The sequence below is a fragment of the Carettochelys insculpta genome, chromosome 22 (assembly GCF_033958435.1).
Source record: "Carettochelys insculpta isolate YL-2023 chromosome 22, ASM3395843v1, whole genome shotgun sequence".
Taxonomy (NCBI): domain Eukaryota; kingdom Metazoa; phylum Chordata; order Testudines; family Carettochelyidae; genus Carettochelys; species Carettochelys insculpta.
Window position 1 is genome coordinate 2,433,189 of NC_134158.1, and position 18,754 is coordinate 2,451,942.

General features: G+C 53.0%; 1 protein-coding gene across 1 annotated transcript in view; it reads right to left on the reverse strand.

Annotated features, from left to right (window-relative positions):
* Nucleotides 1-18,754, reverse strand: part of LOC142024613 (butyrophilin subfamily 1 member A1-like) — a 44,751-nt gene that overhangs the window by 261 nt on the left and 25,736 nt on the right. Inside the window, exons 9-11 of the mRNA XM_075016749.1 lie at nucleotides 9,417-9,932; nucleotides 2,151-2,414; nucleotides 81-280 (exon numbers count right to left, since the gene is read on the reverse strand). Of these exons, the coding sequence (XP_074872850.1) occupies nucleotides 81-280; nucleotides 2,151-2,414; nucleotides 9,417-9,932 (980 nt within the window). The remainder of the gene's footprint in view (nucleotides 1-80; nucleotides 281-2,150; nucleotides 2,415-9,416; nucleotides 9,933-18,754) is intronic.

Sequence of the window (18,754 nt, forward strand, 5' to 3'; positions counted from 1 at the left end):
CTGGGGGCGGGGCGGCGCTCGGGGGGGCGGGGGGGGCAGACGCAGCAGGCGGCGGCGGCGGTGACCCCGGAAGTACAAACCCGCGAGGGCTCCCGGCCGGACCGCGCATGCTCCGTGAGCGCGGCCGTTGCGATGGCAACTGGCGGCGCGCGGTGACGCGGCGGGGGCTCGGGGCTCCGCTGCAGCCGGCGGCGCGGGGCGGCCTGTGACGCGCCCCGGGGCGGCTCCGGCTCCGGCTGCGGCTGCGGCAGCGCCTGGCCCGCGGGTGCGGGGGCAGCTCCTGATGTCACACGGGGCAGCGGGGGAGGCGGGGCCAGTGAAAGCGCGCACGTGTGTGTGCGCGTGTGTGTGCGCGCGGTGTGTTCCACGCGTGTGCGCGGTGTGTGTGCTGACTGTGTGCGTGGTGTGTTCCACACGTGTGCGCAGTGTGTGTGCGCGGTGTTTTCCACGCACGTGCGCGGTGTGTTCCACACGTGCGCAGTGTGTGTGTGCTGAGTGCACGGTGTGTTCCACGCATGTGCATGGTGTGTGTGCACGGTGTGTTCTACGCGTGTGCGCTGTGTGTGCATGCGGTGTGTTCCATGTGTGTGCTGAATGTGTGCGCAGTGTACTGTGTGCGGTGTGTTCCACGCGTGTGCGCTGTGTGTGTGCTGAGTGTGCGCGCAGTGTGTTCCATGTGTGTTCCACACGTGTGCGCTGAGTGTGTGCGCGGTGTTTTCCACGCACGTGCGCGGTGTGTTCCACGCGTGTGCGCTGTGTGTGTGCTGAGTGTGTGCGCAGTGTATTCCACGTGTGTTCCACACGTGTGCGCAGTGTGTGTGTGCTGAGTGTGCACGGTGTGTTCCACACATGTGCATGGTGTGTGTGCACGGTGTGTTCTACGCGTGTGCGCTGTGTGTGTGTGCGGTGTGTTCCATGTGTGTGCTGAATGTGTGCGCAGTGTACTGTGTGCGGTGTGTTCCACGTGTGTGCACTGTGTGTGTGCTGAGTGTGTGTGCAGTGTGTTCCACGTGTGTGTGCTGTGTGCATGTGTGTTCCATGCGTGTGCGTGTTGTGTGTGCACGGTGTGTTCCATGCGTGTGTGCTGTGTGCGCGCGTGGTGTGTTCCATGCGTGTGTTCTGTGTGTGTGCTGAGTGTACACGCGGTGTGTTCCATGCTTGTGCGTGGTGTGCGCATGGTGTGTTCCATGCGTGTGTACTGTGTGTGTGCGGTGTGTTCCACGTGTGTGCGTTGTGTGTGCACGTGTTGTGCTCCACACGTGTGCGCTGTGTGTGCATGGTGTGCTCTACGCGTGTGCGTTGTGTGTGCCTTGTGTGTTCCACATGTGTGTGCTGTGTGTACACGATGTGTTCCATGCATGTGTGCTGTGTGTTGCCCACGTGTGTGTGCTGTGTGTTCCACATGTTTGTGCTGTGTGTGCATGGTGTGATCCACAAGTGCGCTGTGTGTTCCACACCTGGGTGCTGTGTGCGCAGTGTGTTCCACATGTGTGCACGGCGTGTGCGCTCTGTTCCACACGTGTGCAGTGTGTGTTGTGTGTTCCACACGTGTGTGGTGTGTGTGCGTGGCATGATCCACACGTGTGCTGTGTGCGCTGTGCATTCCACAGGTGTGTCCTGTGTGTTCCACATGGGTGTGTTGTGTGTGCATGGTGTGATCCACACGTGTGTGCTGTGTGCGCTGTGCATTCCACAGGTGTGTGCTGTGTGCGCTGTGCGTCAGGCGCTGCCCCCCCCCACTGTGCGCGCTCCCATGGTGCCACCCCCGCTGTGTGCGCTCCTGTGGCTCCACCAGGCTCAGCGTTCCCCGCCCCCCTCCAGAGCATGCTGCCCCCCACGTGCAGGCCTCGTTGGGGGGGCGGGGCGGGGCGGGGCGGGTTCCCTCTGTCCCAGGGCAGCGAATTCCCACCCTGGTATCACAAGCGCCTAGGGGGTCCCCTGCCATATGGGGCAGCCCCAGCTGCAGTCTGGCTCCGCACGCACGTGGCTCACGGCCCCGTCCACAGGGGCAGGCGCTGGGTGGCAGCAGTGGCCGTCACAGTGCGCCTGGAGCCACGGCTAGCCAGGATGGGTCTGCCCCAGGTCCGCTGTGCGTGTGGGTAGCCTGCTGGCCGCTGCGGTTGCCCCCACCATGTGCGCCCGGTGGGTACTGACTGGATGGTCCCTGGTTGATGCCCAGAGGGTGGGGCTGCCTCGGGGTCCCAGCACCTCCTCGGCCTCTTGGCGCAGCTCTCCCACCGCGGTGTTGAAGGTGGCAGGTGGCGGGGAGCTGTCCCGGGGACCCAGGAGGCTCCGGAGCTCTTGGTAGCAGGGGCAGGTTGTGAGACCTGCCCCTGAGAGGCTGACTTGGGCATAGTCCTGCTGCAGCTCCTTCACCTTCCCCCGGACCTGCTCCGGCTCTGGGTGGGGTGTCCCTGGGCAGCCAGGTGGGCGAAGGTGGCTGCATTTCGTCGTTTGCCACTCATCTCGCGGAGGACTTCCTTCTCCTTCCAAAGGCCCAGGAGGTCCCTGGGCTCTGGCTCGGTCCAGGAGGGAGCCCTTTTTTGTGGGGGCTGGCTGGGCTCCTACGAGCTCTACGAGGGCTCTGAGGGGGGACCCCGAGGCTCCCGGAGTGCCTGGCTGTCGCTGTTTGGGGGTGGCTGTGAGGGCACGCTGGAAGCAGGCCGTGGCTCTGCTGCTAGCACGCTCTCAGCTTCTTGCCTCAGGGTTTCTGGATCCATGCAGCGTTAAAAATGGCTGGACGCAGAGAACATAGAGCCCTGCTGCCACTGGCCAGGGTGCCTTCGCGCCCAGTGGGCCGGTACCAGGGTGGATTCGTCTGTCGGAAGAGCACGTTTTAGGTGTAGACGCCCCGCGGGTTCTTTTGAAAGAGGAACCGATTTTCATAGAATCATAGAATAGAACACGAGGACTGGAAGGGACCTCGAGAGGCCATCGAGTCCAGCCCCCTGCCCCAATGGCAGGACCAAGTACTGTCTAAACCATCCCTGATAGACATCTGTCTAACCTGTTCTTAAACATCTCCAGCGATGGAGATTCCACAACCTCCCTTGGCAATTTATTCCAGTGTTTGACCGCCCTGACAGTTAGGAACTTTTTCCTAACGTCCAGCCTAACCTCCCTGGCTGCAGTTTAAGTCCATTGCCTCTTGTTCTATCCTCAGAGACCAAGAAGAACAAGTTTTCTCCCTCCTCCTTATGACACCCTTTTAGATACCTGAAAACCGCTGTCATGTCCCCCCTCAATCTTCTCTTTTCCAAACTAAACAAGCCCAATTCTTTCAGCCTTTCTTCATAGGTCACACAGGTCACCTTTAATCATTCTTGTTGCTGTTTTCTGGACCCTCTCTAATTTGTTGAACTGCGGTGCCCAGAACTGGACACAATACTCCAGCTGAGGCCTAACCAGCGCAGAGTAGAGCGGGAGAATGACTTCTCGTGTCTTGTTCACAACACACCTCTTAATGCAGCCCAGAATCATGTTTGATTTTTTTGCAACAGCATCACACTGTTGACTCATATTTAACTTGTGGTCCACGATAACCCCTAGATCCCTTTCTGCTGTACTCATTCCTAGACAGTCTCTCCCCATTCTGGATGTGTGACACTGATTGTTCCTTCCCAAGTGGAGCACTTTACATAAGAACATAAGAACGGCCATACTGGGTCAGACCAAAGGTCCATCTAGCCCAGTATCCTGTCTGCTGACGGTAACCAATGCCAGGTGCCCCAGAGGAGGTGAACCGAAGACAATGATCAAGCGATTTGTCTCCTGCCATCCATCTCCCGCCTTTGACAAAAGGCACCATACCTTACCCCTTGCTAATAGCCATCTATGGACCTAACCTCCAAATATTTATCGAGCTCTTTTTTAAACTCTGTTAGAGTCCTGGCCTTCACAGCATCCTCTGGCGAGGAGTTCCACAGGTTGACTGTGCGCTGTGTGAAGAAAAACTTCGCATTTGTCCATATTAAACTTCATCCTGTTTGCCTCAGACCGTTTCTCCAATTTGTCCAGATCATTTTGAATTATGACCCTGTCTTCCAAAGCAGTTGCAACCCCTTCCAGCTTGATATCATCTGAACATAAGAACATAAGAACATAAGAATGGCCATACTGGGTCAGACCAAAGGTCCATCAAGCCCAGCATCCCATCTGTCGACGGTGGCCAATGCCAGGCGCCCCAGAGAAGGAGAACAGAAGACAAGTGATTTATCTCCTGCCATCCATCTCCTGCCCTTGTTATGAAGGCTAGGGCACCATACTTTATCCCTGGCTAATAGCCATTTATGGACCTGACCTGCAAAAATTTATCAAGCTCTTTTTTAAACCCTAATAGAGTCCTGGCCTTCACAGCCGCCTCGGGCAAGGAGTTCCACAGGTTGACTGTGCGCTGTGTGAAGAAAAATTTCCTTTTATTAGTTTTGAACCCACTACCCATCAATTTCATTTGGTGTCCCCTAGTTCTTGTATTATGGGAAAAGGTAAATAATTTTTCTATATTCACTTTCTCCACACCATTCATGATTTTATATACCTCTATCATATCGCCCCTCAATCGCCTCTTTTCCAAACTGAAAAGTCCCAGTCTCTCTAGCCTCTCCCCATATGGGACCCTTTCCAAGCCCCTAATCATCTTAGTCGCCCTTTTCTGAACCTTTTCTAATGCCAATATATCTTTTTTGAGGTGAGGAGACCACAGCTGCACGCAGTACTCGAGATGTGGGCGTACCATAGTTTTATATAGGGGAAGTATGATATCTTTTGTCTTATTATCGATCCCTTTTTTAATAATTCCTAACATCCTATTTGCCTTACTAACTGCCGCTGCACACTGCGTGGATGTCTTCAGAGAACTATCCACTATAACTCCAAGATCCCTTTCCTGATCTGTCGTAGCTAAATTTGACCCCATCATGTAGTACGTGTAATTTGGGTTATTTTTTCCAACATGCATTACCTTACACTTACCCACATTAAACATAATAAGCGTACTTTCTATGCCAATTTTCTGCCAATTACTTTCTATGCCGATTTTCTGAATGTCCTTGCTAGTTAGGCCCAGCTATTATGAAACACAATCATAATCATAACATAGATTAATTAATTTAATACTTTAATTTATTTAATACGTAAACTATTACAATATTATTCTTTATCCTGACACAAACATAACCTAAAACAGGAGTTTTCCACTACACTACGAAGTGGCAAAAAGAGTAGCCATGTAGACTGCTACCCCCCAAGTTGTGGTATGAGGCAAATGATGACTTTTGACGCTGTAGTCCTAGCTTGAAATAACCTACACAATTTGCGGTGTGCAAATTGTATACGTTATTTCAAGGTAACTTGTTGCGAACTTGGTGCTGTCCAAATAGCGCTAAAGGTCAGAATATCACCTATTTCAGACGTCCCGCTACCTGCTCACAACGAAGGGGATTGGGAATGAAATGCCACGCTCAGAGTAGCCCTGTTATTTCGAGCGCGGTGTTTGGCAGCGAGGTTTCTATTTTGGGATACAAACGTAAGCCAAAATAGAAACCATAGCGTAGCCTTAGCCGCAGTAAATCGCCCCAGGCGAATTTGGCAGTGTCAGTATATGGATTGGATGGGGACACGGGGTGCAGGCGGTGGCGGTGGAGGTTAACTCGCTGGAAATTATTGCATTTAGTAGGAAAGATGGCATGGTATTCCCTAGACCGGGGATGTCCGATACGTTCGCCACTTGTAGTGAATAGGATACTGCCTTGCGGTGAATATGGGGGTGGCCATGCAGCCTCTATATGGGGCTCCCCCTGAGAGCCGCATGCAGGGCGTGCTGTCCATTCAAGCTGCACCTGTGCCCCTCTGCCTGGTGGGAGAAGCGCGTGAGGGCAGTGCTACTTCCACAGAGGAAAGCCCATGGGCGTACGTTTGGGTGTTTAGCAATTTAACTGCTTTGCAGACTGTAACCCTGCAGGTAGGTAAGATGGGTGCAAACTGGGAAATCTGGGTTAGCCTGGAGCCAAAAATACTTGCAGACGGGTGAACATATGGGAGCCACTGTGAGAGCAGGTGTGATCAGCTCTCTTCAGTCCATTACAGGAATTTCGCGAGCTCTTTTTGGAACTCTGCTATAGTTATGGGCTGCACAGCGTCCTCTAGCAAGGAGTTCCACAAGTTTCTTGTTAGGTAAAGTACTTCCTTGTTGGCTTCATAGACTCATAGAATCCTAGGGCTGGAGGGGACCTCAGGAGCTCATCTAGTCCAGCCCCCTGCCCAAAGCAGGATCAACCCCCACTAAATCACCCCAGCCGGGGCTTTGTCAAGCCGGGACTTAAAAGCCGCTAGGGATGCAGACTCCACCACGTCTCTTGGTAACACATTCCAGTGCTTCACCTGGGGAAATAGTTATTCCTAATAGCCAACCTTCTGCTCTCCCTCGGTAACTGCAGACCATTGCTCCTTGTTCTGCCATCTGGTTCAAACCTCCTGCCTATTCAGTTCATTGGCTGGCCCCTGATTCCTTGTTATGTGATGGGGTAAATATCACTGCCTCTTTCATATTCTCCCAACCGTTCCTAATTTGATAGACTTCCATTTTATCCACCTTTAATCACCTCTTTTCCAGGGCTTTTTTTTTTTTTCCTGTCAAGACCCTTTGTGGTCATTGCCAACATATTGCAAATACTCTTTAACCCATAAAACTCAATATCAAATTTCAAATTTTTGCATAGCATGGGATTCTGAGCTACATCTTAATTGACCTGGTTCTGTGACTCCTGCGAAAATTATGGCTAATGTCACCGTCCTCCATTAGGTCACAGCCGAGAATACCAAATTCAGGACGAGCTGCTGAGAAATGGGGCAGACCCACCCTCCACCTGCTGATGATTCTTCAGACGTACCAAGCTGGTAAGGAGAGTAAACTTATGGCTCACCACACTGGCTAAGAAGAAGTCAGAAAGGCAGCCTCCTTAGGCATCCCACTCCTGTTTCAACACCGCTACGCTAGAGCTAACGATTAGTCGAGTCCTTGGTGCCACGCTCACATTGGCTAACATTGACTGTTGCAGCAGTGCGTCATGGGAAGCTATCCCATAGTTCTCTCATCCCCATAGCTTTCTGGGTAGGCTTGGTGGTCTTGACATCACCTTCCCCCATTGCATTTTCCTCATTCTTCTCTCAAGCCCTGAAAATATGTCCACCCATGGAAACAATGCATCTAAATTTAGATGGAAGAATTTTTGGTTTCCCCCCTCACATTACATTGCCAACATGGGTGCAGCGACTGTATTCTCAACTGGCCAACCCCTGAGTATCCCACCTCCCATCACTGCATGTGCTCCCTGAAAATAACACAGGGGCCCGGACTGTTTTTGAAAGTGAGAAGGAAGAGGACGGGAAAGTGCAGGATAAAAGAATTTTTGGTTTCCGCCCCCCGGCGTCAGGAGGAGCATGAGGAGGGGCCCTGCGAGCAGATCTAGAGAAGTGGTTGTTCCCCTCTATTCAGCACTGGTGAGGCCACATCTGGAATATTGTGTCCAGTTTTGGGCCCCCCAGTATAAAAAGGATGTGGATGCGCTGGAGCAGGTTCAGCTGAGGGCAACAAAAATGATTAAGGGGCTGGAGCACAAGACCTATGAGGATAGGCTGAGGTTATTTGGGCTTGTTTAGTTTACAGAACAGAAGACTGAGGGGTGATTTAAAAGCAGCCTTCAACTTCCTGCAGGGGAGCTCCAAAGAGGAGGGTGAGAAACTGTTCTCACTGGTGTCAGATGGCAGAACAAGGTGAAATGGTCTGAAGTTAAAGGGGGAGAGGTGTAGGTTGGGTATTGGGAAAAACTACTTCACCAGGAGGGTGGTGAAACACTGGAATGCGTTGCCTAGAGAGGTGGTGGATTCTCCATCCCTCGGGGTTTTTAAGTCCTGGCTGGACAAGGTCCTGGCTGGGATGATTTAGTTGGGGTTGATCCTTCTTGAAGCAGGGGGCTGGACTAGATGACCTCCTGAGGTCCCTTCCAGCCCTATGATTCTGTGATTCTGCAATCAGCAAGCCCTGGTATGGGCCAGTCGAAGTGGTCCTTCCCCAATGGCAGCAAACCCCTTAACCACCAAGGGAGACTTTTTCCCAGAGGCAGCGAGGCCCAGTATGCGCCAAGGGGGAGACAGTAGTTGGGGGCCAGTTGAGGTGGTACTTCCCCATGGCGGCAGCAAACCCCCCAGTATCTTAACCGCCAGAGGAGACCTCCCCATGGTGGCAGCAAAGCCCAGAATATCTTTTCCACCCTTGGAGCGCCCACTGTGAATTTTCTGTTGCTACCTTACATCTGGGGTGAGCAAACTTTTCAGGACAGGCCCCACATTTTGTCCCTGCAGTTAGCCGGGCCCCCAAACTTTCTACTGTGATCCAAACTGACGGAAATTTTGGTTATGTCCCCAGGAAGAATAACCCCAGACAATACACCCTTTTGGCACGGGTCAGGAGATCAGCCTGTAGGACATAAAGGCTTTACAGATCAGTCTAGAATTGTGACCACCCAGGCGTAAAACCAGGGACATAGTTCAACGTTTTCAGTGAGCTGGATGAGCCGGAGACCCCGCCGATGATCACGCTGCACCCCCCCTTAGGAATTTTCATGCTCCCCACTTGGCACATTCCTGCTGTACACGACAATGTAAATGGCAGGGGGCGGGACTGGATGACCGATGCTCCGAGTTGAAACCGGGGTGAGTGGAAGCATCAAATAGCGTCTGGTCCGCTTTAGGGAGCAGTCCTGCGCAGCCAGCCAGAGGTGGACCTGAACCTGGGACCTCCCTGCAGCAGCTGCCCCCCGTGTGAGCCAATGGCCAGCAGGTGCTGAGCGCCGTTGGTACAGGAGACTCCTGTCCTGCTGCAAGTGGTCCAGGTGCCCCCCGACAGGACAGTGACCCACACCCCTAGGATGGGGGGCGGGTTACACATGCACCGGGATGTTGAGGGGTCCCTCCAAATCGGCGGCGTTTCTCAGCCTGTGTTCTGCCAACAACCTGCAGCTGGCGTTGGGACAAGGACACCGACGGTCTGTACGTTCCGTCCCTAAGACCTGGCACAGCGGTACTTCTCCACCGCTACGGTGCCCGGTTACCTTCCGTGGCTTGGGTTTTGCTGGGGATGTTGCTCTTTGTTTGAAGAACGTTTTCACAGGTGCTCCTCAAGGCGAGTCTCACGGTTTGGCGGTCCGCGGTCTCTGACGATTCGAGAGACGCTGCTCTAAGCACTGCTTCTCCCGCTGCGGTCCACGAACCACTAGTGGTCTGAGCCTGATCGACCCTCACGGCCAGCCCTACACCCCCCCGATGCGCAGCTTTCCCACCCCCGGTCTGCTCCTGCACCCCTCTCACGCAGGCCCCCCCCACCCTGGTCTTGCTCCTGGGCAAAACCTTTTCTCAGCTACACAGTCTGACACATTTTCCTGGCGTTCTCCAGACACAGAAGAAGGGCAGGATTTTCTCATCGGGGAAAGAGACGTCTCTAAAAGTGTATATTGGCACGAGGTTGTCTGTGTCATAAAATGCTACACAGCGCTCTTCGGTGTTCAGAAAAACCCCGATTTTCCCAGGTCGCTCATTCAGGGGCAGATGGGTTATAGGGAAGTCAAGAGCCTGGTATTTACCCCAGTCACACTCAACAGCCCAGATCTTCTCTGCTGGGCTAAAATTGAGCCATCCCTTCCGCCTCACAGACTCGCTGGCCACCCCTACAGCCCACCAGTCTCCGCCGTTCGCCACCTCCACCTCCCAGTAATGCAGCCCTGATGTGAAACCTTCAGCTCCCAGGACACACACAGATGAATCAAATCTCTCGGGCTTGTCTGGCACGTTCTGTGCTATGTCTCCTTTGGTGGCACATTTCCTGTCCTCAGACAAGAGGAGCTCACGGTGCGCAGTGGTCGGATCCAGGATCACACTGGCTGTGGAGAGAGGAAAAGCCTGAGCTTCAGAGGCTGGCTGGAGCCTGAGCCGTCAGCACATTAGTGACTTTTCTTCCCCCGGTGCGCTCAGCTCTTTGGGGGGAGTGGACGAAAGAGCTTGAGTCAGCGTCAGAATGGCAGGGTAAAACCCTCACCCGAGTCAGGCCTGAGATTCGAACCCTTCCCTGCCTGTCCCTTGGCCTCACCAGAGCTGCCCTGGTTTACTGCGCTTTCCCAGCCGGAGTAGAAAGCGATCACAGGCCACAGCGGAGAAACGCTTCTCGCCAGGCCTGTAGGCAGGAATGTCTCTGAGGGCAAGTGTGTGTTGTGTAAATGCACAAGGCAATCAGTTAAACGTAAAGGAGATCTGGGCCAAAGCCACCCCACGCACCCACGGTCTCCATTCCCAGTGCCACCCCATTGCAGCATCCTTCTCCATGCCCAGCGAGTTCTCCCCAGCAGCAACACTTCTGTTACTCAGGCTATGTCTACACTACAGAGCTATTCTGCAACATCAGCCATTCGCTCGAAATGACCTCGCTGGTGCCTACACGCGCCCGCTATTGCTCAATTAACTTCCACGAGCAGGTGCGTTACTTCAAACTCGGGAACCCTCAGCGCAGCAGGAATAAAGCCTATTGCAAAACTGGGGCTGTTCAGACCCAGAAGAGCGCTAATTTGAAATGAGCCTTTTTCTTCTGGGCGGTCACTCGATAACGAGTAGGATGTCTTCATGTCACCCTCCTATTGGTGAGTCCATTGATCAGCCCTGTTCTGGAGCCGCAGGTCTTGTCGCAGAAGGGGCAGGTGTTGGTAGCTGTTGGAGGGGTGCGAGGCAGTTTTTGATGCTCTTTCCTTCTCTGCCTCTCCTCGTCTGCATTGCGGCGGGACATCTCCAGCCGCACCGCCCTCTCATGGATTACTGCTGTCCGGGGGGGATGATCTCGGGCAAGGTTCTCCCAAGCGTCAATGCTGATGCTGCACTATTTCATACGTGCCTCCAGCATGTCCTTATATCGCTTCCGCTGTCCCCTGCTGGCCTCCAACTCGGAAACCAGAATCTCTTTTGGGAGGTGCTGATCAGACACCCGAACCCTGTGACCCGTCCAATGAAGTTGTTGATGAAGGATAACGGCTTCAATGCTGGCCATGTTCGACTCTTCCAGGACGCTAGCGTTCCTGTACCTATCCTCCCAAGAGGCATTCAGGATTCTCCTGAGGCAGCGTTAATGATATTGTTCAAGTGCCTTCAAATGACACTTGTATTTTGTCCAGGTTTCACATGCCTACAGTAGCGTTGGAACAACCACTGTACAGTATCCAAGGAGCTTTGTCTTGGGATAGATGTCCCAGTTCTCGAAGACCCTTTGTCTCGGGTGGGTGAAAACAGAGCTTGCACGGCTCAGACGATGCTGGATTTCCTCATCAATGTCAACATTAGCAGAAAGATGACTTCCAAGGTATGGCAACTGCTCCACATTTTCCAGCAGTGCTCTGTTGACTTCAACAGAGGGTGTTTGAGGTTGTCCAGATGGTGAAGGTTAGTGGAGCCCCTTGGTCTTTGTGATGTTCAGTGTGAGGCTGAGATTCTCATATGCTTCGGCAAAGGCACTTAAGATGGTCTGAAGGGCGGTGGGAGAAAGAGCAGCAACCATGTTGTCATCTGCATTCTGGAGCTCCACGATCGAGGTCGTGAAGGTCTTTCTTTTAGGGTTCAGTCTCCTGAGATTGAAAAGTTTCCATTCATTTTATAGACCACCATCACACCATCTGGAAGTTTGCCATCAATGAGGTGAAGGCTCATGGCGATAAAGGTGCAGAACAGCGATGGGGCAATGACGTAGCCTTGCTTGGCTCTTGTTTTGACCTCAAAGGGGTTTCTTTGGGGTCCATTGTTGCTCAATACGGTGGCAATCATGTTGTTGTGAAGCAGGCTTAAGATGCTAATGAATTTTTGGGGGCAGCCGATCTTTGAGAGGACGGCCCACAAGGCAGTACAATCGACTGAGTCAAATGCTTTGGTCAGGTCGATGAAACTCATCTATAAAGCTCGGTTTTGTTCACAATATTTTTCTTGCAGTTGCCTCTTGTATCCTTGATGTCTGCAAGATGCTGGAGTTCTTGCTCCTTCTCAGTCTCTCACAGGTTTTTCAGTGGCCTTCAGGGGTTTTTCAGTTGGACTTGTGCCTTGGCCTTGGCATGCGCTTCTCTCTTTGTTGCTCAGTTGATGTCACTTTGCCAGGCCCTGAAGGCTTTCCTTTTCACTTCAATCAAGCATTCAATTTGTACATCGTTCTCATCAAACCAGTCCCGATGCTTCCTGGCGTGGTGGCCAATGGCTTCTCCGCAAGCTCCAAAGATAGTGTTTTTCAATTGACATCAGTGTTCTTCTACATCTACTGTTGGCAGCTTCCTTTGGAGCACTATCTGGAAGTCACTTCATTTGACGGGGTCCTCCAAGCCTTGTACATTGATCTTTCATCGCATCTGTTTCCTCTGACTTCTCCACTTGGTGACAATCCTAATCACCAGTGTGGATTGAATAAAGCGGTGGTCAGGCCAAAGGTCATCAGCACGACTCATTGCACGTGTCAGAAGGACATCACGCCGACCCCAAGCACGGATGATGACGTAGTCTATGGGGTGATTGTGCTTCGATCAAGGATGTTGTCATAGTTCTCATGTTTGTTTTTCTGGCATCTCTCCCAAACCTGGCATTGAAATCCCCCAAGAGGATAATGGGGATGCCTTTCAGGACTGTGTCCAGTTGGGTGTAGGACTTCTCCTTCACATCATCTTCGGCATCTAGAGGGGGTGCATAAGCACTGATAACAGTTGCCTGTTGGTTTTTGGCAAGCTTCAAGCAGAGAGTTATGAGGTGCTCACTGCTGCTGGCAGGGACTTCAGATAGGATCTTTCTTGGCTCGTTTTTGATGGCAAATCCTGCTCCATGAATTCGTTTTTCTTCCTTTGAGTTTCCTTTCCAGAAAAACGTGTAGCCTCTGCCTTCTTCTCTCAGCTGTCCTTCTTCTGGTCTAGGCGTTTCCGCTAGGGCAATGATAGCGATGTTGAATCGTTCCAGCTCATGGGTGATAATCGCTTTGCATCTTTCGGGTCGCTCATTGTCTCAGTTGTCCATTAGAGTCAAAAAATTCCATGTTTCAAAGTTTATTGTTTGATTTTGACCACATGGAGGTGAACCCACTGGATGCGGTTATCCAGTCAAGGGGGTCTGAGGTTGACTATGTTTAGGCCTCATTTTCTAGCCCCTTCCCTATGTGGAAGGAGCAGAGCAGATCCTAAATAGGACTGCTCGGTCGTGGACGCAGCGGCCGGACCATTCTATGACCTCAGTCCTCGAAACGGAACGACTGATACACGCAATCCATCACCTACGTGCTGGTTCATGACTAAAAGCCTCCAGATTTCACAATCCTGCTCCCGTCACCACTCGCCATTCGCTGGAGGGATTAAGTTTAGGGGAGTATTACGCAGAGGAGGACACCTGTGCCTGACTTCTTTTAACGCGGGGGGTGGGGACTGTTGCCCTGCAGCCACCACGCGGCTCTTGGCTCTTCCGCCTGTTCTGCCATGGAGGACTTTTGAGATCGTTCTTTGTCTGGACCCTCCCCCCTTGACCTTGCCGCCGTGGTGACCCTGGCGTCGCTCTCCGGTTCGTTGGAACACACAAGCCCGCTCACCACGACAAGGCGACGATCCAGGGAGCAGGCCCGGGGAGAACGGGCCCTTTCCCAGCCCTGCCTGGGGCTGGGTCCTGAGCCGGCTGCATCACAGCCATCGCCCTCTCCTGGCTGCTGGATGATGGGATGATCTGGAGCAAAGTCTAGATGTGTTTCTTCATCCAGCCATGGCTCCAGGCGGGGCGCTGCAGCCACCATGCACACTGGGCCGCGGCTGGTGGGGTGGCGTAATGGCGAAACAGCTGGTGGGGCGGTGTTAGCCAGAATGGCACCATTTCAGAATAGGCCTTGTGTGTCCAGCTATGCTATCTCACAACACGTTTTGTGTGTAGCTGTGTTAGTTCAAAGCACCTCTGTCGCACAGAGCTAATCTCTCTGCCCTACCCACGTTCTCTGACCTCCACCCCACCGCCCCGAATGCTTCTGGCCGCAGAGTCCGGAGTGACTTAGACAAATTGGAAGACTGGGCTGCCAGAAATCTGATGAGGTTCAATAAGGACAAGTGCAGAGTCCTGCACTTGGGCCGGAAGAATCCCAAGCGTTGTTACAGGCTGGGGTCCGACTGGCTCGGTGGTAGTTCCGCAGAAAAGGACCTGGGAGTTGTCGTGGACGAGAAGCTGAACATGAGTCAACAGTGTGCCGGTGTAGCCAAGAAAGCTAGTGGCATATTAGGGTTGTTGCATCATGAGAAGCGTTGCCAGTAGATCCAGAGAAGTGATTATTCCTCTTTATTCGGCTTTGGGGAGGCCGCATCTGGAGTACTGTGTCCAGTTCTGGGCCCCCAATTATAGGAAGGATGTGGATACACTGGAGAGGGTCCAGCGGAGGGCGACCAAAATAATTAGGGTCCTGGAGCGTGTGACTTCTGAAGAAAGGTTGAGGGAATTGTGACTGTTTAGTCTGCAGAAGAGAAGGCTGAGGGGGGACTTGATAACAGCCTTCGACTTACTGAAGGGAGGCTGCAAAGAGGCTGCTCAGAGTGGTCACAGATGGCAGAACACGGAACGATGGTCTCAAGTTGCGGTTGGGAAGGTCCAGGTTGAACATTAGGTAAAAATTTTTTCCCTAGGAGGGTGGTGAAGCACTGGGATGGTCCACCCAGGGGAGTAGTGGAGTCTCCATCCCTGGAGGTGTTTAAGTCTCGGCTCGACAAAGCCCTGGCTGGGCTGATCTGGTGGGTTTGGTCCTGCTTAGAGCAGGGGGCTGGACTGGATGGCTTTTTTAGGTCTCTTCCAGCTCTCTTGTTCTGTGATACGTGCCAGCATAACTGCCCCCGGCAGACTCAAACCTGGGACCTTGGGGGCTGAGTGCAGGAGGTGTTACAGTTGGAGCTAAAAGCCAGCGGGCTCAGAGCTAAGGGTGTAGAGGAGACACAGCCTTTCTCTCTGTAAGTGGTGTAGCAGCTCCCAGTCTGCAGCCGACAGGCGTCTGGGGGCAGGCGAACGTTCTGGGCATTGGAGGAACCCCTTTCTGTTCCCCGGGTAAGTTCCCAGAGGGTGCAGTCCTGCAGGCTGCATAAGCGGCTGGGGCTCGTCAGGGACAGCCAGCATCCGGCTGGCGTGGGAGCACCTGGGAGTAATCAAGTCTCTCAGGCTCTCCTGTAAAAGGCTCTCCCCAGGTAGCAGGAGGAGAGGGGTGTGGTGCCCAGAGAGAGCAAGGCTGGAGGTGTGGAGATTGGAGACCAGACCAGTCCCGAGCGCAGCACAGTGGCACGGTACTGGGGAAAGGTCCCAGAAGGTGATGGTGGGGGGCGTGAAAAGGCCCAGGGAGAGAAAGCTGGCTGGGAGGGGGGCAAGAAGCTCCCTTGGCTCCCTCCCTGCCTAGGGTCCCTGGGCCAGAGTCCAGGACAGTGGGTGGGACTGGACTCCCCCCACCACTCTCCCTGGTAGGGCCGGCCAACTGGGGTAGGGCCAGAGCAGCTCAAGGCAGAAAGAAACCTCCTCCACCCCAAATTCAGACTGGCCTGTGATGAACATGGCTGGGTAAAGGGAGACCCTGGCCTCCGGGAGGCCCCAGGGCAACAAAGGGGGCCTCCCTGAGCCTCTGAGGCCGATGAGGAGCTGCCTGGAAGTGCAGAACCCTCTAGGGACGGTCGAGGGGTTTGCCACGGTGGTCTAAACGCCACTCCGGGGGACAGCGAAGTCGAGCGTACGTGCTGCAACCGGGTGGCCCAGTTAGTAAAGGTGAATATTTACAGCTAATAGCTCTCCGGCCCCATGACTAACCCGTGTAGTCAAATGACGGGTTTTATTTGGGGATTAGAGACGTACTGGTTTTTTCAGCTCCAAGGGGCCGTTCGTTGTGTTTTGAGTTCTGGTTTAGTTCTGCAGGAATCTGCCTTGAATGCCGTTCATCAAACAATAATCCCCCAAATACTCCCCCCACCCCCATCCTTTTGTCCACTGTAATAAACACCTATATTTTCCTCCCAAATTAACTGCTTTTCCACTAATTTCACCGGTTTTTAAGTATCAGATGGGGAACTGAGTTAGTCTGTATCCACAAAACCAAAGAGAAGTCCTGTGGCACCTTGTAGACGAAGAGATTTATGTGTGTGTATACATCTATGCATTCCGTTTTTCATATTAGTCGCCATTGCATCATATACGCTGGGGCCAGCGATGCCCGTCAGAGGTGCCAAGAGCACGTGAGGTGGGAGCTCAGCCCCGCCCCTCCTCCCCCGTGAAGCGGGGAGCTTGCTCAAAGCCAGGCGGCCTTTGGATTACCAACAGACAAGCTAATGCCCCTCAGTGGTGAAGCGCAGCCTTTTCATTTATTTATTAATGGCGCTTGTGTATGTAGGACTATTGGTGACTTTAATAGCAATAGGAAGCTGGAATCCCAACCATGCACACCCTCCTCAGGCAGCAGCAGGTCTGCTGGCTTGGCCATGTCCACAGGATGAATGATGGAAGGATCCCAAAAGACATCCTGTATGGCGAGCTAGCCTCTGGCAAAAGACCTCCCGGATGCCCCCAGTTGCGCTACAAAGACGTTTGCAAGCGGGACCTCAGGGAGGTAGACATCGAGCCGGACAGCTGGGAGGAGCTGGCAGACGATCGCAGGAGACAGAGGCAGGAACTACACAAGGGCCTTCAGAAGGGTGAGATGAGGATCAGACAGCTAGCAGAGGAGAAGCGAGCCCACAGAGGCTACGTCTACACGTGCACCCAACTTCGAAATAGCTTATTTCAATGTTGCAACATCGAAATAGGCTATTTCGATGAATAACGTCTACACGTCCTCCAGGGCTGGCAACGTCGATGTTCAACTTCGACGTTGCTCAGCCCAACATCGAAATAGGCACAGCGAGGGAACGTCTACACGCCAAAGTAGCACACATCGAAATAAGGGAGCCAGGCACAGCTGCAGACAGGGTCACGGGGCGGACTCAACAACAAGTCGCTCCCTTAAAGGGCCCCTCCCAGACACACTTTCATTAAACAGTGCAAGATACACAGAGCCAACAACTAGTTGCAGACCCTGTATATGCAGCACGGACCCCCAGCTGCAGCAGCAGCAGCCAGAAGCCCTGGGCTAAGGGCTGCTGCCCACGGTGACCACAGAGCCCCGCAAGGGCTGGAGAGAGAGTATCTCTCAACCCCCCAGCTGATGGCCGCCATGGAGGACCCCGCTATTTCGATGTTGCGGGACGCGGATCGTCTACACGTCCCTACTTCGATGTTGAACGTCGAAGTAGGGCGCTATTCCCATCCGCTCATGGGGTTAGCGACTTCGACGTCTCGCCGCCTAACGTCGATTTCAACTTCGAAATAGCGCCCAACACGTGTAGACGTGACGGGCGCTATTTCGAAGTTACTGCCGCTACTTCGAAGTAGCGTGCACGTGTAGACGCAGCCAGAAAGCACAATAAGGACCTGCCAGACACCCATGACACAAGCAACAGATGCAGCAAGGACTGTCGCTCTCATGTGGGCCTTCACAGTCACAGTTGACACTGCAAATGATGATCGCAAATGGAACTACAAAGGGCGCGATCCATAGTCTACGTAGACTGAAGGATGCTACTACTACTAGTGACTTTAAAAAGTATCAGGGGCACTTGGACCTCTTGACCAAGTCAAAAGGTCAAATTCTGGCCCTCCGCCTCGGAGGAGCTGCTGAACCCTGCTCCGGAGTTGTGAACCTTTCTCGAGTTGATCACGTTAAATAACTCCAGGCCACCCTCAGCTTCTAGCTGGGAGCCAAACTTCCCGGTTTGTCTCGCAATTCGTTGTCTTGGCTTTCCATGCCTTAGCCAGTGTGATCCGGTGCCAGGACTTCACCTCTCTTCGCTTGGCCACACGGTTTCTCCAGCAGCTGCTTGTATGGGGCTTCATCAAAAGCTTTTGGAAGGTCCAACCAACTCAAGCTGGCTCGTCCCTTTTCATGCACTGGGGACGCTCTCCAAAGTCCACTCAAGCCAGTGGAGAAATGTGAATAGTGTGGGGGGAAAAACTGCTCTAAGGGTTAAAAGAGTCTTTTTCTACACTAACCAGGCCTCACTCTGTAGTGGGATACTAGGGGGTCATCTGCACTTCTTTGAAGTCCCACCCTTGTCACCTAGAGACAATTTATCCTGTAGGCTCCTCTGTCATAAGAACGGCCATACTGGCTCAGGCCAAAGGTCCATCTAGCCCAGTATCCTGTCTGTCGACAGTAGCCAGTGCCAGGTGCCCCAGAGGAGGTGAACCGAAGACAATGATCAAGCGATTTGTCTCCTACCATCCATCTCCTGCCTTCGACAAAAGGCACCATACCTTACCCCTTGCTAATAGCCATCTATGCACCTAACCTCCAAATATTTATCGAACTCTTTTTTAAACTCTGCTAGAGTCCTGGCCTTCACAGCGTCCTCTGGTGAGGAGTTCCACAGGTTGACTGTGTGCTGTGTGAAGAAAAACTTTCTTTTATTAGTTTTGAACCTGCTACCCATTAATTTCATTTGGTGTCCTCTAGTTCTTATATTATGGGAACAAGTCAATAACTTCCCTGTATTCACCTTCTCCACACCATTCATGATTTTATATACCTCTATCATATCTCCCCTCAGTCGCCTCTTTTCCAGACTGAAAAGTCCCAGTCTCTGTAGCCTCTCCCCATATGGGACCCGTTCCAAAC